Genomic DNA, 24,165 nt, shown 5'->3' on the forward strand with positions numbered 1-24,165 from the left:
TCTCAATATCTATTTGCATCAGGAGTACATCTTGTTGAGTATATTTGGTATACTCCATTCAAATTAATCCATGATTTGGCAATGAGGGATGAAGCCATACTAAGCCGGATGGATACCTGCAAGAAGAGTATCCTTGATGCGATGTACAATCATCTTAGCCAATATTTTGTATATGACTGGCATAAGAATGATTGCCGCCAATGAGAAAGAGGCTTCCCAATTGGTAGTGCTACCCTTCTTATTTCATTGCGTGGGATTTTTTGTGCCAGATGGCGTTGCACGTGGAGAGAGAAGTCTTGCAAAAATTGCCAACGCTATTGCTTTTCCAAAATTCCACGCTACATTTTGAGTTTTTTAATGTTTGTTAAATTTGGTCGTGTTTAGATTAACCCGGCCACTCATTTTTGAAGGTTTTAATCTTTAAGTTTAAAACAAGTGCTAAAAGGTGATTTTCCGGCTACATTGAAGCATGTTTATCTCTACATGCTTGTACATCTTTCCCGACTCAGTTTGTCAGCTCCCGTCGGGATGTATTGCACTGTGTACGGCCGACCACTTTCTTGGGTGGCCATCATAAAAATATTAAATTGTAACTTTTCTGAGTGCACTGGGGACACCATTCTTATTCATGTGCTTGTTTTTATCTGTTCTGCATTGTGTCTGGCGGCTATTGTTCTATTTATCATACTATCTGGACACAGATAAATTTAAAGATGGCACATTGCACCGAAAAATTTACCCATTCATTTAAATTATTAATTGACACCAATAAATTTATAAATTAGTTCCGTGTGCACAAAAATCATTTTCATTTATGTGTAGCCATAGCTAAAAATATTACAACATGAAGGGTTTCAGCAGAAGCCGGAGGAGGAGCAACAAAAACATTTGCAAAGTGTTAAGCCTTGGCATCAGCAAGCTCACGTTTTGAGCCCGATCAAAGCATGACCGTCTTGATGGATTGAGAGGTCCTTGAGTGGTGTTGGTGATTACAAAACTGTTTTGAGGCACATCCCTTATCCACAAATGCTCGATGTCGAGCACGGGTCTACCATTTATCTAGTTTATGTTTATCATTATGTTGTAGACATTGTCGAGCCTGACAAAGCGCTATCTATTCACATTTAGTTAATAGGCGTATATCAACCAAAAGTTGGAGCTCTTGATAAACAATCTTGGCATCCTCAAAATCCCCGCGTAGCTGAAGCATGTAGTGCTCACCATAATTCTGAATCACACATTGCATACGCATGATGAAACGATACCAAGCACTATCAGGATCAAGATGCATTTGAGCGACCAGTGGGGGAATAACATCTTGAATTATCTCACGAAATGTCTCATCGAAAGATGAGCATTATTGCAATGTAGCAGACGCTTCCTAGAGAGAGGCTGATCACAATGCAAGCGCCCAAAGCACAAAGTCATCAAAACTGGGGCATGATCAAACAACAGCAAGGTGTGGTCTATGCTCATCTCACATAAACTCATCATATTGTTGCATGTTGAGGACATACCATCGATCTAACCGTGCACAATACAAGGAGTGAGCATTATGCTGAAAAGTATACCCACAAACATTCGGATGCAAAAGCCTCCACAAATCCAACATCTGTGTGTATGCAATAAGATTTGTCCAAGCCTGCAATTCCACACCCAACTTGTGTGAATGTCCTGTGGTGTTATCAAATAATTGTTAAAATCACCACAAAGCAGAGCATTGGACAGCCATGGATAGGAAGACATCGCACGCCATAAAGCAGCTTGTTGCCCCGAGGTTGTAGGCGCATAGACCCCATCGAATTCATAAATTTGGCCATTGATTGTACATTGAACCACCATCCAACGACCTGTTGGATCATTATACGCTAGAACTGGCTGTAGCTCATGTCTAACCATCATCAAAGCAAAATACGAGCAATTCCGAGCAAATTAATGTTGATCGTGCTCTTGCAAAATGACGATGTCTGCGTTACATGTATGTACGCAATGCCAAGTTAATATCACTTATCAGGGTTACACAACCTGCACACATTGTATGAAATGCATTTAACACAACCATGCATTCGAGAGATATGTACAAAAGCAAAGGAAGGAGGAGACTAAGATGACGTGTCCATGGGCACATCGCCAGACCGTGGCTTGACTACAACATCGTGTATGCCCTCATCAAAGGAAGTAAATCTTGAGGTGATGAAGAAGCCCCATGAATCACTGCATCTTGTACCACCTTGTTCCATGCGTCCGCAAGTGTGCGATTATCATTACAAGGAAGAGGTTTTTGCACCGTAGATTTCACAGCAGGAGGTACATAATTGCGAGAACAAAGTTGAGAGCGTTTTTTAAATGGTCTTCTTGGGGGTCATTCAAGGAGATCCTTCCCCCAAATCCACATTCTTTTCCTTATTTCGGGTTTCATGTGCAATTGCAAGCTTTCCCTCACTTGGAGTGTTTGGGGAACTAGTAGATTTGACTTTGCCTTTATCTAGAGGTGGAGTATCGAGCACGATAGAGGTCCCAATAGAGGTTGATCTAGGGTTAGAGACCTCTTTCTCATTGGAAATAGCAAGTTGAGGAACAATTGGAGGAGGAGGTTGCAAATTAGGTTCAAGACATTCAGATTGCATGTGTCCACATTTCCCACGAAACGAAAGCATGAATTTGCAAATTTCCCCCATTTGAGCTTGAAGGGGCGTTTCTCAATGAGAAGGTTGCCCAAGCTAACACTAATGCCTTCAGGGTGGGAACATCCGTGTCCCAAAGCACACAAAACTGATTTGTATTGGCATCAAGGTTGGGAGGACATATGATCTCCCTCAGGTGAGAAGCAAGCACAGGAAGAAAGTGTCGCCAAGTACGCGGAAAGCCAACTATTTCCACCCATACTGGGCACTTGTGGCGGATGAGGCTTTGGTAGTCTTTGGTAAGAGCCCAGGGCAATACGTGTGTCTTTTGGGTGCCAAAAACCAAAGGGGATAATTCCCACAACATATTGTGGGCGTCAGTGTTTGCCAACAAGACTTCATAGAATCCTCTGGCGCCAAAGTAGACTACTCTAATTGCCTGACGTTTAAGAAGAAAATCTACCCATTGGCCCACGTCTTGCGCAGTAGGCATCTTGCGTGGTAAGAACAAAATAATTGCATTCAGAGCATATTGCATCATTGGGTCCATGAGAGCTTGAATTGGAATGAGCACCTTAGTGGGGGGTTCTTGACCCTCTTAGGCATTCCATGCATCCTCAAAATCCTCCAATAAGCAAGCTTGGATTTCACCCATTTCCGAAGACTTTGTAGCTATCTATTTCTTGTGCTTATAAGAGCAGACGGTAGGCCTGGCGAATTCCGTCATACACTGAAGGGAGATGTTTTGAAAACTGAGCACATTGATTTTCAGAAGTTTTCGATATGTTTACATCTTTTTTTTTTTTTTCTTTTGTATTTGGAAATGTACACATAGAATGCACACACACTCGGAAACAAAACGATCATGTACGAGCTTTGTACCGGGCTTGTACACAAGGAACTCTATATTTGGAAATGTACACACAGAATGCACACACATTCAGAAACAAAAATTATCATGTACGAGCTCTATATCAGGCTTGAACACAAGGAACTATGTACATTTGCCCACAGCAGGGTTGACATGTACGGTCACGTACGACGGGTACACGTACGAAGATGTGCGGTACTAATCGAACTAAAAAAAATTAGACGTGCGTTGACGTAACATGCGATGCAAAAAAAGATTCACACGTCTTACACACTACAAGAGAGACTAAACCAAGAAGTTTTCAAACTTAGAAGTTAGAACATGATAGATCATATGAGTCATGACATAGACCTTAGTACTTAGTACTAAGTACTTGCAACTTGTAGCGGAGATAATGTGTCGTGCCCTCTATAGTGGGTGCTGCTCAGTGCAATGTGCGTGATATCTCACTCCACAGAATGCAAACACTGAAGACAAAGAACAACAGAGCAACAACAGTACGACTCAACGGAACCTGAACATGAACTGCATGAACATCGATAAACTCAAAGAAACCGATACAGACTCTGGCATGGCAGCACTTTCAGCTCCAACCTAGATCTCATAGGTTGAGTGGGGGTGTTGAGGCTCAATTGTGCAGGGATGGTGCAGACGTGTTGTGTACAACTCCAGATGAGAGACTCTAGATGACTGACCACACAAAAGTAGATGATGATGCATACCCTCCACTTGAACCAACTACTCATATGTATTTCCTATAGAGCCACTAGCAGCAGGCAGATATCCCAATCCAGCTAAGCCTATCTCCTAACTGAGGTAGTGTTGATCTGGCCACGACATGCACTGGACCACTATCCGTAACACTTTCCACGTGCTAGTGCCCATGCGAGAGTCCACCCAGTTGTGAACTCAAGCTCAATTGCAACTAACTGCTTGTCCCATGCCAGTGACACTGTAGCCCTGCTACAGGTTGCCCGCCACAAGACCTCTCACCGTCCCGGTGAGATAGAACAGTGAAACTAGAGAGAACAGTGAAACACCAGGAAAAACGCAACACACTCTGATTGAAGAAGGTGATGTGAGGAGAAGATTGAGTTCTTAGGAGGAAGTAACAATGAAGCAATGCCGATATTTGCAAGATATGTTGAAGAAGTAATGACCCCGGCTCAATGAGGTAAGCTGACCAGAAAGTAGAAACTGAAGACTGCCAAGATGAACAAATCCCACAAAGCTAGTGTAAATGCAGCCAATCTTGAAATCCATTGGTTTGAGGGGCTGTCGCAGCTAATCAACCTGTGAAAATTTCTTGATTTCTTCAAGGCAATGGTCAAAATCTAACTTGAATGCGGAGGTGGGTGAGGGCTAGGGAAGAGGAGAAGGGGTAGGTAGGAGAGGGGTGGGTAGGGGTGAGGGGGTTGGGCTAGATAGGGGCGAGGGGAGGGGGTAGGGCCGAGAGGTAGTAGGTAGAGGCGAGTAGTGTAGGTAGGGGCGAGGGTAGTAGGTAGGGGCGAGTAGGAGAGAGGGGCAAGGGTAGTAGGTAGGGCCGAGTAGGAGAGAGGGGCAAGGGTAGTAGGTAGGGGCGAGGCCAAGTAGGTAGGGGGCGAGGGCAATTTAGAGGTGGATAAGGGCGAGTGTGTGTAGATAGGGGCCAGGGCAAGGGAGAGGTGGATAGGGGCGAGGGGATGTGGAGAGGGGCTGCGTAGGAAACAACAGACAAGAGCAAGAGAGACTGACACAATGAGAACATAGCAGATACCATGACTTGAGTTGTTATAATGGCAGCACCGACAGCGACGACAAACTTCCTCCTACTGCGCTCCTTTGCGAGGTTACCAAGTGTAAATGCTTTTAGTAAAGGGCCAACTGAGCAATCAACCTCTGTGACTTCTACACTAGTTGTTGGCTCAAGTGGCCGTTGGGCTTAGTTACGGTAGGAACACAAGAAAAGGGTGTGACCTCAGGCAAAGGTTGAATAGATAGTCCATAACAAGGCATAGACTTGGTAGCTTCCAACCACTCTAACAGATCTTCGTCTGACCCTTTAGGTGTAGTAGGTTGTTCTTGTTCAGGGTTGGTTTCCATTGACAAAGAAACTTGCTGCACAACGGGATCCATGCCTCCTTCTAGGCGAATGGGCTGCATTGGGAAGCCAGGAGTATGTATCCACATGGCGTCATTTCCCCAATCATGAAGTGCTTTAGTGTGTCGCAGCCATGGTCTACTGATGAGCAAGGGAAATCCACCCTCAACCTGGGGAAGACGAACCACAACAAAATTCAAGTTAAAGGTAAAGTCTTGTACTTGCAGAGGCACTTTGTCCACTATGCCCACTGGGTAGACTGTCCATTGGTCGGCCAATGTAATTGTGAAGGGAGCAGGGCGAGTAGGCTGTAGACCTAGAGCTAACATAGTGAACTCGGGCATCAGATTGATGCCAGATCCACCATCCACTATCACTCCTGAGAAGTGCCGCCCCAAGATGGACACGATGAGACGAGGGCTTCGATAATCAGTGAGGGGGACAGCGGGATGGGATATCATATAGGACTTTGATGGTTGCACTGGGAGGTGCCCGCCACTAGGTCCTGCTCCGGGGTAAAGTGATTGAATAACTGCAAGGGTGTCACTCCTAAAACTCGCATCTAGCCTCAACATGTCATAGAGGGACACGTGTTGGCAGGTATAAGCTTGTGTTTTTCTACCAGTGGTTTCTCTGATACCTTTTTTTCCCAAGAAAAAGATCCTTCTATTAGTTAATGAAACTGCCCATAGGGCTACAACCACCTCTTCGAGAGAGGGCTACAACAACCATGATGGGGAGACTCTCCCAATGAAAAAACAGCATATGTACAATAAGGCTAAATCAAGAAATGGGAGGAGGGAAAAGCCACATAGGTGGACGGTAATGCCATCTGAGTACACCTTGGACCATAGTGAAAAAAGGCCCAGGACACCAAAGTCGGAGGAAGGCCTCTCTGCGCTCCTCATGCGGTCGGAGCTGCCCTGAAGTCTCTCGAGCTGTCCTCTGAGAGTGTGGATCAGCTCTAACCAAAGATCACGAACAGTCTTTGCTGGTGGTACAGGGCGAGCCTCAAAGATGCGGAAGCAACGGCCCGCCAGATGAACCAGAGTGTCAGGCCATTGATGAGCTCCCAGCAGTCCTCTCTCTCATTGCACCACTCCTGTGCAATAAGCTCTGTGGCAGGCTGGAGTGTAGGTCACCCTCCTTGCATCACTATCATCCTGCTGGTGGAAGATAGCTCAAACTGAAGTGCCAGGCCCGTGAGAGTGGATCAAGCAGCTGCCCCCCAAGTGTACTGCCGAGCCATGGAGAGAGCAGGCATTAGCCGAAGAGCACGAAGCCACACCTGCTGTGCCAAGGGACAGTCCCAAAGACAATGGCGCTGACTCTCCACAAGATGGTCACAAGCTGCGTATGCGGCCGAGAGACCACTATGCACAAGCCAGCTTCCAACTGTTGTAGCTCTGTGTGCGACCAGCCACTGAAACAAAGTGACTCGCCTCGGTTGTCTGGAGTCCCACAATCTCTCCCAAACAGCTGCCAAGAACTCAGCTGTGAGACCCTCCTCCTGCCAATGAGGTGTTGCAGTAGGGCGAGCCTCACTCTGTGTTGCCAGAATGTGACGTCCCAATCGAACAGTGTACTGAAAGAAAGGGATGCCTGGGTGGTCTGCAGAAGAGAAAGGGTCCCTCCATAGCCACTCTCCAGGATCCCACTGTACTCATGCCAATGGACAACACTCCCAAGCCCATAGTCTCCAATGTCCAGTCTCAAGAGCAGCTGGGTCAGGATCGATGACACAAGTCCTCCCACAGATGCCCACCACTCTGATCCTCTGAAAACAGCACTCAGCCACCTGCGGGGCCTCTCACGCAGTAACTCGGAAAACAAGGAGGGATAGTCTCTGAACAAGCCCGAACTCAGATGAGAACCTCCAGTCGCGTGAAGGCTCCCGTTCCATCTGGGCGCTGCTGACTCGAGAGGTGTGAGCCACTCAGCTGGTACTGCCTCTGAGATGTCCTGGCACATGCTCTGCACCCCTCTCATGCCGTGTAACTGAAAGCCCTGCAGCTCCTCTGACAAGCTTGAAAACTGTAGCCAGTCACCTAGAGAGCGTGCTGGACCCGCTGCCATGGGACCCCAAGAAACATGAGACCGACTACCAACCAGGTGGCCTCTTTGAGTGCTAACCATGGGGTTTCAAACAAGGGGCTGTCGCAGGTGCTCCTCCGTGCAAGTAGGCTGCCGCTGCTCCAGGCCTCGCCGCAAGTGCTCCCAAGATCGAAGCAAACCCACAGCGAAGTGGTCCTCCAGTCTCTTGCTCAAATCAACTCTGCGCATCTCTGTGAAGATCCATCTTGTCGAAGGTTGCCAGGGGCCTCTTGCCTGAGGCACCCGAGCACGAAGCCGATGTAGCAAGAACTCCTTCCAGGGCTCCTCACCTGGAAGAAGTCCTCGGACGACGAACTTCCCAAGAAGGGCTCTGCTCTGCTATGCTGGGTCTATGATCCCAAGCCCTCCTTGTGAACAAGGAAGAGTGATGACCTGCCAAGCCACTTTGGCCCGGGTTGTTTGAGTGTCACGCCCTGACCAAAGGAAGTTCTTGATCAACCTCTCTACCTGGCTGATACAAGAACTCGAGGAGATCGAGCAAGAAGTGATGTACCACATAGTAGCCAACAACACCTGGTTGGCCACTACAACTCTGCCAGCCAGAGAAAGTTGTGCGGAGCTCCAATGTAGCAACTTCCTCTTGATAGACAGGAGGAGGGGAGCAATCTGCTGTTCGGGAGACAAGTCTAAACCAACCTGACAGCCCAAGTACCGAACTGCAGTCCCTGAGGGAATCCACCTGAAACCCTCCCCTGGCATCCAATCGGGTAGAGGAGCACTACCAACCTAGAAAGCCACTGTCTTTCTCCAATTGATCAGTGCGCCAGATGCACAACAGAAGGTCTCAAGAGCTTGCTCACAGCTGTGAAGGTTGGCCTCCTAACCATCCAAGTACAAGGCTGAGTCGTCAGCAAACTCAACGTCCAATAGCTCATCTCCCCGAATAGGAAGTGCTAAGCCCCGTAAACCACACTGCTGCCACACCAAAAACCTGCTCATCGCCTCAACATAGAACAGAAAGAGGAAAGCGGCAAGAGGGCAGCCTTGTTTGACCGAACGTGTGAGCATGAAACAATCACCTCGACCTCCTGACAAAAGTACTTGACTGTGTGCCCGTCTGTAAAAAGCTGACATCCCTTTGATCCAAGCATCTGAGAAGCCCATCCTACGTAGAGTTCCCTCCAGAAAGTCCCAGTCAACTTTGTCGTAAGCCTTCTCAAAATCGAGAAGAAGAATCACCAGATCCTCACCACGGAGCCTCCCAAAAAGTAAAGATGTTGTCAAGGATACTGCGCTCCTTGATAAAACCTGTCTGAGTCCCATGTATAAGGCGCTCTAGAAGTGGCTGGATCCTCAAACTCAGAGCCTTGGCAAGAATTTTGTAGGCTGAGTTGAGGATGGTGATGGGGCGCCACTGTCGAATCTCATCCAAGGAGCCACCCTTCTTGGGAATGAGGTAGATGAGACCCTCACTCATGCTGTCAGGCATCTCTCCTATGTGCAAGATATACTGAAAAGCACTACAGAGATCTGGGCCAAGCAAGTCCCAATACTCCAAGAAAAAACTAGGAGCCAGCCATCTCACCTAAACAGCTACCGCGGGAGAGTGCACTAAGAGCCGTGTGCAACTCCTCAAGCTGAAGTGGCAGCTCAAGCCTCTGACGCATCTCCTCAGTCACCAAGCAAGGCATCTGTGCCCACACCTGCTCCCTACATGCATCCTGACGCTCTGACTGAGGCTCTGCAGACAGTAACTCACGGTAAAAGTTAGTAGCAACTGCACTCATGTCCTCTGGCTCAAAAGCAACTGACCCATCGGGCCTCCTCAGCTGACTGACCTTGGCATGCGTATGTCGAGGTCCCAGTGCCTCCAAGAAAGCACTAGTCACTTTGTCACCCACCTGCGTCCATTGAGATGCCTGTCGATGGAAAGCAAACTCATGGCGCTGCTCCTCTGTGCTAACTAGCTCCTGGCGAGCCTGTTGTAACTGCTCCTCCAACCAAGGATTGTCTGGATGTTGCTCCTGCATCCTCTGCAAGGAAGCAACGCCCCATCTGAGACGCTGCTCCTCTCTCGCTGCAGCCAGGTGAGCCAAAGACTCCTGGAGAAAGAAGCGACTAAGCTGAGCTAGTCGTGAGGCCACTCTGTCAGTAGGAGAATCTTGCATGTCCAAGCTCTTTGTCAAAAGAACCTCTACTTGCTCTCTGAGTGCAGAGTCCAGCAAGACCCTCTCAGGGATGTGAAGCATCGTGCTCCCCCTCCTCTGTCTATCTGCCACTGTGAGGATCACTGGTGCATGGTCCTAGAAGGAAGTCCCTGCCAGAATGCCAGAATGCCAACTGTCCCACCCAAGTCACAGAAATGGTCACTAGTGTAGAAGCGATCTATCCGCGATAGATTCACTCCTCCCACTCTGCGGTCCAAACAAGAGAAGGCCAGGCTATCTAGGGGCCTCACAAAGCTAGAGTGTTGCCACACATCCGAAACCCTCAGTCATACAATACCTCTCCCAAGCTGCCAGCTCAACTCCATGCACAGTAGCATGGCTACCACCAATCCTGTCAGAAGGGTCCTCAACATGTTGAAGTCACCCCCTATGCACCATTGCTTTGCTTGCGGCAGAGACTCAACAATCTGTGACCAAAACTCTGCTCGTGTACTCGCCACATTGAAGCCAATTGCTGAGTCCAAGGCCTCTATCCCCGGGCTGCAAGGAACAGAACATGAACCCTGAAGCAGGCTGCCTCAAGGTCCGATGAGGAGTCGTCGAGAAGGCGTGTAAAGTCGTAGGCAAAGAAGTCCCATTGGCGTCAAATGTCAAAGCTCGTCAAACCTCGAGGGACTGCTGCAAAGGGAGACGTCTGTACCTGTAGAGGGGGTCGCAAGAAAGGCTGTCCCTCTCTCGCCAAGCGACTCGTGGCAAAGGCACGGCCAAGAGATCTCCTAGCAGCCGGAGATGGCCTTGCCCCCTGAGTCGACTGTGGAACTGGAGCGGGGGGGGGGGGGGGGGGCAAAGGTAGAAGGGCGAGGGGGAGAGGTGGCAGGAACAGGAGGCGGGGGGGAGGCTGATGAGGAGGGGGGGACCTCGGGGAGAGGAGGGGCTGTCGAGGGTGAAGCTGAGGTGGGGGTTGGAGCAGGGAACTCGTCCTGCTCAAAAGGGCCGAATCCGTTCCCCGTGGGAACCCACTGCTGTTGGGCAGGCGCCTGAGGATCATTCTGAGTGCCAGGCTGTCGCTGTGGTCCCTGCCGGCGTCGACCACGAACCTGCTGCCATCCCTCCTCCGCTGGAGCCCCGGGCTCGGAGGGTGGCTCTGCTTGTGTGCTCTGTCTCTGCCTGTGGCTGCTGGCCAGTCCTTGCAGGCTGGGGCTTAGTCTGTGGTGTAGGTCGGGGCCTCCTCCGTGGACAAGCCTTCGCAAGATGGCCCATCTGTCGACAAATGAAGCACTGTTTCGGGAGGCCCGAATACTCCACGCTCAGTCTAAACCAACCCCCACTCACCCGAGGAAGGAGGATGACCTTCGGGAGAGTGTGAGTATCCCTAACCAGAACGCGAACTGAGGGAATGCCTGCTGCCTTGACAGCTACCGAGGCTGCCGTGAGAGGTGTCTCCAGGACAGTCCCAATCGTTGAGCCTATCCTGGAGAAGTGGTAGGTACTCCCTCCGCAAACCAGGAAAGCAGACGGAGATGGGAATGTCTGCCTCCTCTACCAACACATCTGAAGCAGGGTCAAAACCATGTCTCCACTGTCGAAAGTGGGCTTGAACTGCTCAGATGGTCAAGGGGCTCATGGCAATGACCTTGGACGCCATCTCGTAGTAGCCTCGTCCGACGATCTGAACGTCCAAGATCTTGCCCACCTCTACAAGAAGGCGGGCCTGGAGAAGGACACGCAGCTCTCCTTTGCTAGGTCTGGTGCCGAGAATCTTGCAGATGACAGAAGTCACTTGCAAGCGCTCTACCTTTGCGGCTAGGCTGGCTTTCTCTATCAGTGAAAGGGCAAGTCGAATGGTGGGCTCAGTTGGTCGGGCGAGGGGACTTCGGAGGAGTCCCACTTTGGCGGAGCTTGAGCCTCCATCTGTGTCTGCTGCTGTGAAAAGAAGGTGAAGAGTCGTTGACGAGAGGAGGCCTTTTGCGCCCGAGTACGTCGAGGAAGAAGACGAGCATAGAAAACCGGGGATGCGAGGCGGGGCTGGCAGGATAGGAGGTATTGGGAGGCGGGGCTGGTGGGCTGAGGTGAATGGCGGGGTGTTAGGCGAGTGGGGCAACGGCGAAGGACGGGCGGACAATGGGTGACAGCGGGCTGGGCTGCGGGTGGGGCGGAGGGCGCGTTGGGGGGTTGCGCGCAGCAGTTGAAGGCAAAGGGCGCGCGAGGGTTGGGGGGGGGGCAATGGCGAGAGGGGGGACACGGCAGCAACAACGAGCGCCTGATGCTGTCATATCATGCCAATTCGTTTCTCTGGTACCTTGATCTCCTGTAGATCGAAAATTGCTTCCAAGAAAGCTTCATCAATATCGGAGAGCAGAGATTTGGAGTCTTGCTTGTCATTGGGTGATGGCTTGTCAACAACTGAAGGCAGGGTATGCATTGTTGTGAGAATGTGTGGGGGAGTTGCACTTGTTGGAATGCTAAGACCGAGAGTGGCTCTCTGGCCCGAGTGAGGACGCCCGTTGGTTCCTCTACCAACTGCAACTTATTTTGATGGGTAACCACATGGGCAAAAGGGGGCGGTTGAGAAATGGTGCTAACTGCTATCAGATTGAGCTTGGGAAAGGTAAACTCATTCTGGCTTTGACTTGGGTTCGAAGCTATGGATGCACGAAGTTTAGGGCAATCCTTACTGTAGCTATGCTTCGTTTTAGGGCAATGACGCTAGGGAGGGGACCCTTCGGGCAGGGGGCATTTGCTTTGGTAATGACTATATTGTTCGCATCTGTAGCACAAAATGGGCCGATTCATTGATCGAGTCAAAGGGCGAGGTGATCCTTGCTCCTGGTGCATGGAGTTGGAGGTGGAGGCAGAGAAGCTTTGAGGTGATGAGGGAGCATGGTATGATAAAATCTTGGAGAGGGAAAAGTGCTCTGCATACCTTGCATAGGAGGGGCTGTCAACAAAGGTGGCATGTGGTTTGGATGGCCATAGGGGGAAACCATGTTGGATGTTGGTGTGAGTCCTTGTTGGAGAGAAGGACCAAGACTTTGTTGTATTTGTCGCAATCCCTTGAGGTAGTAGCAATCCTTGTCCTCCGTGTCCAGACTTTTCAGAGAAGTGGCAATAAATCCGAAGGGGGCATTTATGTGGAGGGTGCTCTAAAAAGCGGCATGAGCTACACCAAACCATAGCCTTAGTCTCTTGTTGAGACTTGAGCTCTTCTAGCTCGGGCTTGATCTGTTCTAATGCCTTGTGATGTGGAGACTTCTCTTGCCTAAGAGAGAAGGACCTCTCCTCTTGAAGAGCTCGTTGTAACTTTAGGGATTCCAGTTCCCTGCGTAAAGAAGTTAACGGATCAGAAGGACTTTCCAAAGACACTGAGGGGATCTCTACTTGAGAGGAGTCGGTGAACAGCTTCCTAGCTCCTATCCTAGTAGCAGCCGCAACAACCTCCTGCAGGTTGGCGTCAGGTTGGAGATTTTCTCTGAATTATTACTGAGAGGTTTTGGGAAGAGCCTTCTCCACCCATTTCTTAACGATAAATTCACCTGGTTGCTGAGGAAGCTTAGCGACCAGAGACTTGGTTTTGGTCATGAGTTGCTTCAAAAGTCTCATTTGGTTGGAGCATCAGATTGGCTAACTCATCCAAAACCTTCTCTTGGAAGTCCCTTGGCCTGAAAGCTTCACAGAACTGTCGTCGTAACATGGCCCAAGTTGTAAAGTGGTTCTCTGCACATCCAAGGTGGATGGAAAGAGTACTAAGTAGGCATCTTCTCTGTTGAGACCACGACCTGTGCAGAGAGAAACAAACCTCCGGGCATGGTCGTCAGCATCCTCTGTGGAGAGACCCTTGAAAGTAGAAAACTTAATATTCACCGTAGCTAGAATGCTTGTGAGCTCCTCCATGGTTGTATGTGCAGGAGCTGTTTGCAATGGAGCTTGTTGTAACAGAGGTGATGAGAAGTTTATTGATGGGGGTGACGGGGGAGGTGTAGAACTGTTTGAGGGGGAAGGTAGGGATAATGGGGTTGGTGGACTTTTGCTTGGCACGAAGGGTTGACGCTTCTTGTCGTAGTACTTCAAAGGACTTAATAGTGGTCTTTGTCGCTCTTTTGACTGCCTTGTATTTGTCATGCAGTAACCAAAAGCCTCCCAAGCTTTGAGCACGAAGATCTTTACTTCCTGACATTGGTCCAGACTCCACTAGACCATGGCGAGTGACTAGACCTCTTGGCTAGACCTGGACGGGAGAGGACTAGACCTAGCCTAGAGACTACTAGACCAGGACGAGAGACTTAGATCAAGACGAGTGACTAGACCAAGCTGGACTACTCTAGTCCAGACCAACACAGGCGAGAGCTTAAACGAGCTAGCTCCTCGACCTGTAAACACAGTGGAGTGAAACTTCAGTTGAGGTCCCACCGGGCGTGCCAAAAATGAGAGCACCTGTAGCGGAGATAATGTGTCGTGCCCTCTATAGTGTGTGCTCCTCAGCGCAATGTGCGTGATATCTCACTCCACAGAATGCACACACTGAAGACAAAGAACAACAGAGCAACAATAGTACGACTCAACAGAACCTGAACATGAACTGCATGAACATCGACAAACTCAAAGAAACCGAAACAGACTCTGGCATGGCAGCACTCTCAACTCCAGCCCAGATCTCATAGGTATTGTGGGGGTGTCAAGACTCAACTATGCAGGGATGGTGTAGACATGCTATGTACAACTCCAGATGAGAGACTCTAGATGACTGACCACACAAAAGTAGATGATGATGCGTACCCACCACTGGAACCAACCACTCATATGTATCTCCTAAAGAGCCACCAACAACTGGCAGGTATCCCAATCCAGCTAAGCCTATCTCCTAACTGAGGTGGTGGTGATCTGGCCACGGCATCCACTAGACCACTATCCGTAACACTTGCCACGTGTCAGTGCCCAGGCGAGAGTCCACCTAGTGTGAAGTCAAGCTCAACCGCAACTAACTGCTTGTTCCATGCCGGTGACACTGTAGCCCTGCTACACAACTTAAGTCTTACAAGTTAAAACATGAAAGATCTGTCCATGGACATTGGAAACGGCAATGTCCGAAAAAAGAAGAATCATGATCTTCAAAGTGGTGGTGGCCATGGTAGATCTGCTACCCAAGCCTCGCCGCACATTGGTCATGGTTGTTTGAGCCAATGCAACCATTGGGCTCTTGGTCAAATATAGTCAAAATTGCAAAACAATCCCACCCCACAAATCACCCACCAAAAAAAAAAAAGACGAGTCATGTACAGAATGTACGAGTCGTACGGTACGGTACGAAACGTACGAAATCGTCCTGTACGCCATCACTATGGAGGATAGAGAGCCTAGTGAGCAAAAGTATGATGATGAAGGCAATCTCATTAGTGATGGAGATAATGAGCCTTCATCCTTCGACTCTTGTGAGGAAGAGGATGATGTTGATGAGCATAGCTCGGAAGAGGAAGATGAGGAAGATGATGAGAGCACTAGTGACTAGAAGCCCTTAGACTTGTTACTTTATTCTAGTCTCTCCATTATGGTGTGCCACTTTTTGAGTACTTTGAAACCCCTTGGTCCCCCACTTTTTTGTATCATCTTGACTCTCTACTTATCATTTTGGTTTATGTAATGCTCATTCTCTTGAGTCTTGACTCTTTACATTGTAGTATTGTAAATTGTATTTTGTACAAATGTCAAGTTCCTATAAGCGTAAAGTTTAAACCCAAGGGCCTAGGCCTTAGACTTAAGAATTATTTGTTTTTTTTTTTTTTTTTTGAATGTACATAATGTCATCGTATATCATAATTTTTTTTAGTTCGTTTAGTACCGCACATCATCGTACGAGACCACTATGATCGAGTATACTGCAAGCATTGGTCTGCACATTCTTCTCCTACACCCGGGAAAAGAGTATAGGTATACTCTGTCATTCGCTAGATGTGGGCTGTCGCCTAGGATCTTTGTCATATTTCATGTGGATGGTAGCTCAAACTGGGCCACCATTCCAGACTTGGGTTGGTTAGTGCTATGATCAACCTTGCAGGGGATTATATGACACTGTCTCTGGGTTTTCTGTCAAGTTCATATGATTCGGTGGGTGAGATGTGCTCTATTCTGCAGAGTGAGCCTTTAGTCTGGATAAGTGACATTGGGTGCAGCTTGGTAGATATTTTAGTTTTCTCGATCTCACCTTATGAGTGGAAAGGCGATGATCCAGTTTTCTTGCTGACAGAGTTGGGCTACAGACGTGGCACTGATACTATTCATGCTTTCGATTTGCATCCATGGGAAATATCCTCTCCACCATATGTGCTATTGCCCTCTGGATAATCTAAAGGTTAGATGTATGCATGTTCTCAAAAGGAGCCTTCCACCTCAGCTAACAAACTCACCCGCATACGGTCAGAGCTTCTGCACACACTTCACATTCAATGGGACACTTCAGCATGCTCTTCCGACGCAGCGGAGCGCTGTCATGCCCTTTTGAGCTGACAACGGTTTACATTGGCATTCTCAACGCTTTTTCAGGGCAGGATTATATGGCACAATCATCTTGCATGCCATTGTGTATAAATTGTTTATAGATAACACCTCAGCATTGTACAGCTTCATGGGGACAGGCTTCTGAGGCATCTCTAGGGGCCCTTTGTACAGAGTCATATAACCTTTTTACTTTTGCACCAAAACAGTTATTTATCGTCGTGTAGGCCATTTCTCAAATGCAAGGAACTTTACTTGATAAAATGTTTCAAGCCCAATTTTGTTGCTTGGTAACCTTATTCTAAGCAGGGCAAAGGTACTAGCTGCATTGGATTGCAGTAATCAGGGTTCACGCATATTTCCAGAATTTTCCATGGGATTGCAGCAAAAAGGATCCGAGGTGGTAAGTTCTCATGGGCGAACCGCATTACAAAGGCTTCAAATATGTTACCTATTGTGATTCTGTCTAGAAGGCCTGCTAAGTCCTTGTGAGTGAAACTTATACATTGCAAAGCTGTGAAATTGCAGGTAAAAAATGGCATTACACAAAAGGAGTACCGCAAGTCCTTTCACTCTTCTGGGTAATTTTGAATAAGGTCTGTTTCATATTCCCTATGGATTTGAGGAGTCATTATAAGTGAATTGTTTGTTTGGTACAGTTTTGAGAGCAGTCAAAAGAGCGTCTCTCTTTATGTAACAAGTACAGCTGACTTTCCAGGCAATCTTGAAAAACTTGACATTCAGGCAAGTATAACTGAGTAACTGATGCTAATAGTACAGACTGCTCATAGCATTAGAGGTTTGATCTAGTCAGATTTTTTAACAAGAATGACCTATGCAAATGGTTGATGCTTTCTATGGCTCACACTTGGGTTGCTTACAATTGACTTCTCTCTCTATTACTCACGCTTGGGTCGCTTCTGATTGACCTCTCCTCTCTCTCTCTCTCTCTCTCTCTCTCTCTCTCTCTCTCTCTCTCTCTCTCTCAAAATGATGAATGTAAATGGTTGATGCTTTCTATAGCTCACGCTTATGATTGACTACACTCATTGTATGTTTCCCTACGTTGGAAGCTAGGAAGGAATTCCTGAAGAAGAGACCAACACTCAAGCAAACTGGGATACTTTTAGGTGATGATTTCACAAGTAGCACACATGCAAGAGCTGATGCCAGAGATCAAGGCAGCAAGGGAGAAAGCGAAAACTGATTTCTACAGGGGAGGGAGAGTAGTGGTTTTGGAAAGACACACCGCATGACAGTGCGAGACCTACAGGACCAACCTTAAAATGGCAGAATGGAATTGGGTCAATGAAGCTAGATGTAGGCGCATTTGAGGATAGCTTCAAGGGAAGAGACATTATTTTTTACTCTGAGACGCATCACACTCCTGGTGGCACATTACCTAGAGTGACGGGATACCATTGGGAGACTACTTGTAGACAAGATGTGAGATCAACGCGTCGAGGACGTGGGTCCGGAGGTGTGGTAGTTCTACTGAGGGAGGAGCGTCAACCCCTTATTCGTATTGTTCGGAGAGATGAGAAGCCAGATATATGTGGGTCAGAGTGAGAGCGGAGACAGGGAGGCCACTCTACATTGCAATATGCTATTTTGCCCCCAGCACATCTCATTATGTATCGCCCAAGATGAAGTCACCCTACATGGTATATTGAATGAGGACATACGAGAGTTCTCTAGGGATGGAGATGTCATTCTTTTGGGAGACTTTAATGCTAGGACAGGCCAGCTTTCTGCGATACCTCAGACAAAATGTTGAGAGAATTGGATGTCAATGATATGGGATTGGCCAGGTGTTCGTAGGATGAGGAGCACAATGGGTGTGGGGGATATCTGACAGACTTGGGGACTTGTAGCGCGGATAATGTGTCGTGCTCTCTATAGTGGGTGGTCCTCAGTGCAATGTGCGTGACAATCTCACTCAAACAGACTGAAAAGAAAGGAAACAATAGACATCAACTGATCTCACAAAGACACAACAGCAGACCAGAACATATGACTCGACTATCTCAAAGAACTGATACAGACTCTAGCGTGGCAGCACACTCAGCTCCAGCCCAGGATTCACAGGTGCAATGGAGGTGTCGAGCATAGTTACCCGGAACGCGGAACGGGAACGGCGACGGGCCTCCCTGCAGAACGGGGGAACGACAAGGGGTCCGGAATGGGAACGGCGCGGAACAGGAGGCATTAAAAAACACCCAAATAATGCAATTTTTAGCGTTATGTGTTTGAACTTTGAATACAAGTAGTGTTAGAGTCCTTTGACTCTAATTTTTAGCGTTATGTGTTTGAACTTTGAATACAAGTAGTGTTAGAGTCCTTTGACTCTAATACTCACAAAAAACATACCATTCCACCTTATTATGGCTTGATTGCATCGTGTGGTGATGCGCGGTTATAGTACATTCACAACAGACACAATGCATGCTTGAGATAGAGAGCTTGAGAGAGGCTTCACTTCTTGAGATGAAGGGAGAGAGAGCTTGAAGCCTTGAAAATTGAGGGCAAGCCCAAGAGAGAGAGCTTGAGAGCTTGAGACCCGAGCGCGAGGGTAGAGGAAGAGAGAAATGAAATGAAATGAAATGTTATATTAACGTCTTCAAAAGGCCAAAATGACCTATGAGACCAATCAGCTACAAAATAGTGAATCTAATACCATGTCTGGGTACAAAAGAACTAGAAAAGAACTAGAAGTGGAACAAAATACTACTACTACTACTACAATCTAAAACTACGTGGGTGTAGCAGCTGATACAATAGGTACCCGGTAAACTGGATGTAACAGTGTGTGAAACAAAGATGGAAGAAATGGTGAGGATCCATCCTCATCTGCACTCTGGATGTCGAGAGAGTATGGCTCGAATCTTCTGTTGTAGTCTCCGTCGATGCTGTGTAGCTCCTCTCCTGAGTCGCGGTCGTCTGTATCTCTGTAGCTCCAATGCTCGGTCGATGAGAGTGCCAGTAGTGGTCGAATGAGTGTGGGACGAGCTTTGCAGTGGTGGCTGCTCCTCTGGCTGTCCCATATCTAGTGAAAAGAAATCTGTAATGTGTCTCTGGGACTGCCTCTCTCTAGCTCTCCCCAGTAAAGTGTCTCTACACCTGTGTAACTCAAGTAGATATAGTCCAAGACATCTCTGATCCTCATAACTCATGACCCTAGATAGAGGACCAAAACCCTCTCTGTATAAGCAGTGGAAACGCCCCCGTATCTCATAGAACATTGTGCAATGACATATGTAGTGCAACTCTGTCTCTGGCTCTCTCTGGCATAATCGGCATATCCTGCTGTCTGCTGGTATCCCTCTGAATCTACCAGTCTCAATCTCGAGCTGATGTGAGGATGTGCATATCTGACCAATGGCACAACGCAAACCATGAGACATATGTGTGTCCATGTAGCTGGGTCGAATCACAAACCCATCTCCTGTGAGGTGGAGAAGATGCTCTCTATAAAAAGCCATCTTCGTGCTCAACTCCTGAGGCGGCTCTATCCATGTCCTCCTGGTGTCGAGCTGGATCAGGTCCTGACGAATGAGTCTAGTGATCTCCACCCGTGTAAGAGACAGCGAGGGTGCCTGAAGAGAATACTGGAAAGGGGGCAACCTGTCCATGGTGAAGCCATGCGTCTGAAACCATGAAGTCATCTGTGCATACCAGCATGAAGTGTCCCCCTGTAGAGCTAACTGTCTGGAAGACTCAAGGGCCAGTCTAGCATATCTGTCTCTAGTAGTATCCCATAGGCTGTGCACAAAGGACACTGATCTGGTAAGCGCCTCAATCTCCATGGGGGAGGCAGCTAGCTCTGCTCGAATGATCGCGTGAGGTACGGAGGCCTTGGCTCTAATCAATCGGGAGATCATAGATACCAAGGGCCTCTCCATATGTCTCCAACCATCCTGGCCTACAGAAGGTCCCCATACCTGTAGGGCAGCCAATGGATACTCAAATATCTCTGACAGTCCGGCTCCGCCTATCTCCAAACTGTGGCGGAGAAGGACTGGCAGCGATGTCCTGTAGACCATCACTCCTGCCACGTGTCAAGTCCACCCATTGTGAACCCACGACCAACGATCGTGACCACCTGTAATTGTCTTGTCTTTTTGTGCAAAGTGACATTGTAGTCCATGCCCGCCACAAGACCACTCACCATCCCGGACATAGGTGTACTGAAAATTCTGCAGAAGCTCTACTATGGTATGTACATTGGAGGGGTGAAGACGCCCAAAGGTGGCTAGCTACTCGTGTTCGGATGATGGAGGTGGGGACGGGTAGAATGACGGGTAGGGAGATGGAGGCCAGGCATACAACAGAGGGTAGTGGCCAGATGGTGGAGGACGGTACACCGAGTATGGTGCACCGGTCGTTGCCGCATGAGCAACAAACTAAGTAGAATGAGAAGGTGGAGCAGCTGATGGCAGAACGCTTGGAAAGCCACTGTAAAAGGGAGCATGATGTGACGAGGGTGGTTGGGAAAGCGAGGCCACCGATTGTTCTTCAAACCATGATGAAGCTGAGCCCGGGTGCAGAGACTCCATAGTCGATGGCTTCTCGGCGCCCTGTGAACCCACCGAATCATCTATCAGTGCATGGTCTTGGAGTGCCATTGTAGCAACATTAGCAGGACTTGGAGCTGGCTGCAAAACTGCTATGGAATGAGCTTGTGCGCAGGAGGGACACACTTGGCTGACCACGGAGGGAAGTTCCTGAATTGTTGCCATATCATTTGCTTCTTTTACTTGCATGTGTAAAGTTCGGACCATGTCTTTAAGATCTTGCACCTGTCTATTGAGAATTCTCATACGATCTTAAGTTTGTGCAATCAACACATCCCTGTCCATCGATCTCTGAATGTGGCTTAGAACTTCCCTTTGCATACTGTCATATACTGCTTGATGCAGGCCGTGAGTACCTTGCAAAGTGATTGCTGCATCTACAATAGTTTGAAGTGCCTTTCTATCCGCATCTAGAAGTGTGTCGACCTCTGCCAAAAAGTTGACAAATGGGTCACCTTGCCCTGAGCTAGGTGCCCCTGCACTAGTATTAGGTGGCATTGCCATTGTAGGAGCCGTGTAAGAGTGGGCGGCACTGCTGGCGCAACTGGGACGTGTGATTGGGTGTCTGCGACACTGACAATGGGTGGAGTAAAGGTAGAGGTGGCAAGGGAAGTGGCCCCTGTAACAGTTTTTGGAGCGGCGGCCCTGCTATCAGAGACTTTAACATGAGACTTTGAGAAAGGTAAGGTTGTGAGATCTTCGATTTAATCTTTAAGTACCTTGGCCCTTTTGCGTGGATTGCCTTTCCCTTTAGGCTTCTTGGATGCACTTGGCTGCTCAGTGGCATCATCTCGTTGAGCAAAAGTACTATCTGTTTTGTTTTGCATATTTTGAACCACCCAATACATAATGGGAGCCGCATAGCAATTAAACTTTTTTGCCTTCCCCTTTCTCTGTGTCCGAAATCGCTTTGCCCTGTCTTGCAGTGCCTTAAAGACCAGGTGGTAGAAAGGGTAGGGCACAAAGTGGCAAAGACAAGAAAGTGCATCGCAAACTATTGTGGATGATGGAATGACTGCTTTGTCTGGTGCGCACAGTAAGAAGTAATATTGTAAGATGGAGTAGAGTTGCTGATTTTGGGCATGTGAGTGTGTCAACAGCTCCTGGCAAGCACTAGCAGTGTCCTCAAGGGAGAGATTGGAGAATGTTTTGGTGGTAGACAAGGGTATAGGCGCATTCATTAGTCCCATAGCACACCTGACATCCTCCATTGTAAGAGTCATCCCATTGAGCTTCGGAATAGTGATCAACAAAGCACTCACTTTAGCATTGGAAATATTACGAGAGAGGTCAGTCTGTGCAAGATTATGTAGGCCAAGGTGTATCAATTGCTGCTGGGAGAAAACATCCTTCAGTAATAGACTTGACAGCTACAAGTGATAAACCATAAACAGTGGTGCCGTAGAGAGGGCACCAAAGGGACGAGGCACCTGGAGAGTGGTCACCTTGCTTGGCGTAACCGCTGTAGATTGGGCTGAATCTTCATCGGAAGAGTCTGCAGTGTGGACAATTCTGCTGAACTAGGCTCGTAGTCTGACTTGCTTTCACTGTTGTCCCCAGAGGAGGCTCAGGACTCGTGCTCAGACTGGAGGTGTTGCTCCTTATTTCGAGTGAGAACCATCGCATAGATGATGACCACAATTGATTACTGTTTTCTGCAGGTGAATAGATTCCCCAAAAGCATGCGCTGCACTAATCCACACCTGGATACATTGATTGATGACACAGTATGACCTTGACCTCAGTGACCAAGTCGCACAAGAATACAGGATGTAGGGCTGAGTTGTTTGTGATGCTGAACTTGAGCATCTAATACTTGTATGTCCATGAGCGATAGGAGAGAGTGTGGAGATTGAGAGTGAGGTCTGACGCTGGCTTGGGAGGGAAAGGGCCGAGCTCTATGATGTGCGTTGCAGAGTAATTTCGTTAGGGGGCGCTTGGAGAGGGAGACGATTATAGTGTTTTGCGTTTTTTTTTTTGAAGAGGGTTGTATAGGGGTTAGTTAAAAATTAGAGGCCACGTAATATGGTAATAAGATGTTTTAACGTAGGCGATGGGTGAACATCGAATGGCAAACGGCGAATGGCGAGGCCGCTAGGCAGCTGGGCGAAGGGCGAGCAGGGGAGGGCGAGCGAAGGCGAGAGCGAGCCAATGCGAAAGCGATCTGGCTGAGGGTGAGGGCAACGGCGAGCTTGAAGGGAGAATGGCGAATGACGAGGGCGAGCCACTGGCGAATGGCGAATTGCGCTTGGCCATGGCTAGGAAGGGCGAGCAGCCAAATGGGAGTGTCACAAATTGCTGACGTGTCAAGCCACTAAAGAACGAAGTCGACTTGCAGATCTGGGCCGAGGGGCCTAAACCCTAGAAGAAGCAGAAGAAGAAGTTGCTCCAATACACATACACCCACACAGAATTGCATAAAGATTGATGACGTGATAGAGCTATACGGAATCCTGCATTTTACACTGACATATTGATGTGGCAACTGTATGGATGCCCGAATTTTGCACTGACATGTGTTGGCGTGGCAGTGTATGGATTTCCGCGTTTTGCACTGACATGTGCTAACGTGGAAGTGTACGGAATTCCCTGTTAGTAGATGGGCAAAGAGTGAGGGCATATGGGCAGCGGGACAAGTGGGTTTTAGAAGAGGCTTCTCCACTCTTGACCATATTGTGACACTCAGAGCCATCATTGAAGAGGGTAGGGCACATGGCAGACAAATTTATTGTAGCTTTGTGGATTTCGACAAAGCATTTGACATGTTGCCTAGAGCCAGATTGATGTGCAGACTACAGGAGATGGGAGTGCCCATTGAGTTGATTTGGATGATCATGGCTCTATACAGATCAGTGATAGGACATGTACGCACTTCAGAGAGGATATCTGATGTAGTTCACTCCACTATTGGAGTGAAATAAGGTTGTCCATTGTCTCCTACTCTATTTGGTATGCATATAGATGAGCTTTCTGATTACATTGACAGAGAGGGTGACAAAGGTGCCCAGCCGGTAGGGACATGGATTCCATTGTGGTTATATGCTGATGGTATTGTGTTAATCTCTGACTCACCGGAGGGTATGCAGTGACATTTGGATGCATTACATAGCTTTGCGGAGAATTCCACTGGTCATTGAAGCAATGTTTTGAGCAATTACTTTCTTCATATGGTATGAAATCATCTCCAGCTACAATGATAGAAATGATAAAGACAATGATGTCAAAATGGAGCATGATGCTAGCCAACCTTCTATCTTACATCTATTCTTGGCGCCTTTTCCCTACTTGGCACTCGCGTCTCTCAAGC

At 48.2% G+C, this 24,165-nt stretch overlaps 1 protein-coding gene across 10 annotated transcripts in view; it reads left to right on the plus strand.

Annotated features, from left to right (window-relative positions):
* LOC147426560 (G-protein coupled receptor) overlaps positions 1-24,165 on the plus strand; it is a 91,054-nt gene that overhangs the window by 60,746 nt on the left and 6,143 nt on the right. For all 10 annotated transcript variants that reach the window (XR_015186197.1, XR_015186196.1, XM_086498542.1 and 7 more), the window contains 3 exons: positions 16,594-16,687; positions 16,813-16,865; positions 16,944-17,028. Coding sequence is in view for 8 of the 10 variants with exons in the window: in XM_086498542.1 (XP_086354668.1) it covers positions 16,594-16,687; positions 16,813-16,865; positions 16,944-17,028 (232 nt within the window). In the remaining 2 variants the exon portion in view is untranslated. The remainder of the gene's footprint in view (positions 1-16,593; positions 16,688-16,812; positions 16,866-16,943; positions 17,029-24,165) is intronic.

The sequence above is a fragment of the Adiantum capillus-veneris genome, chromosome 24 (genome assembly GCF_014529385.1).
Source record: "Adiantum capillus-veneris isolate H3 chromosome 24, ASM1452938v2, whole genome shotgun sequence".
Classification (NCBI taxonomy): domain Eukaryota; kingdom Viridiplantae; phylum Streptophyta; class Polypodiopsida; order Polypodiales; family Pteridaceae; genus Adiantum; species Adiantum capillus-veneris.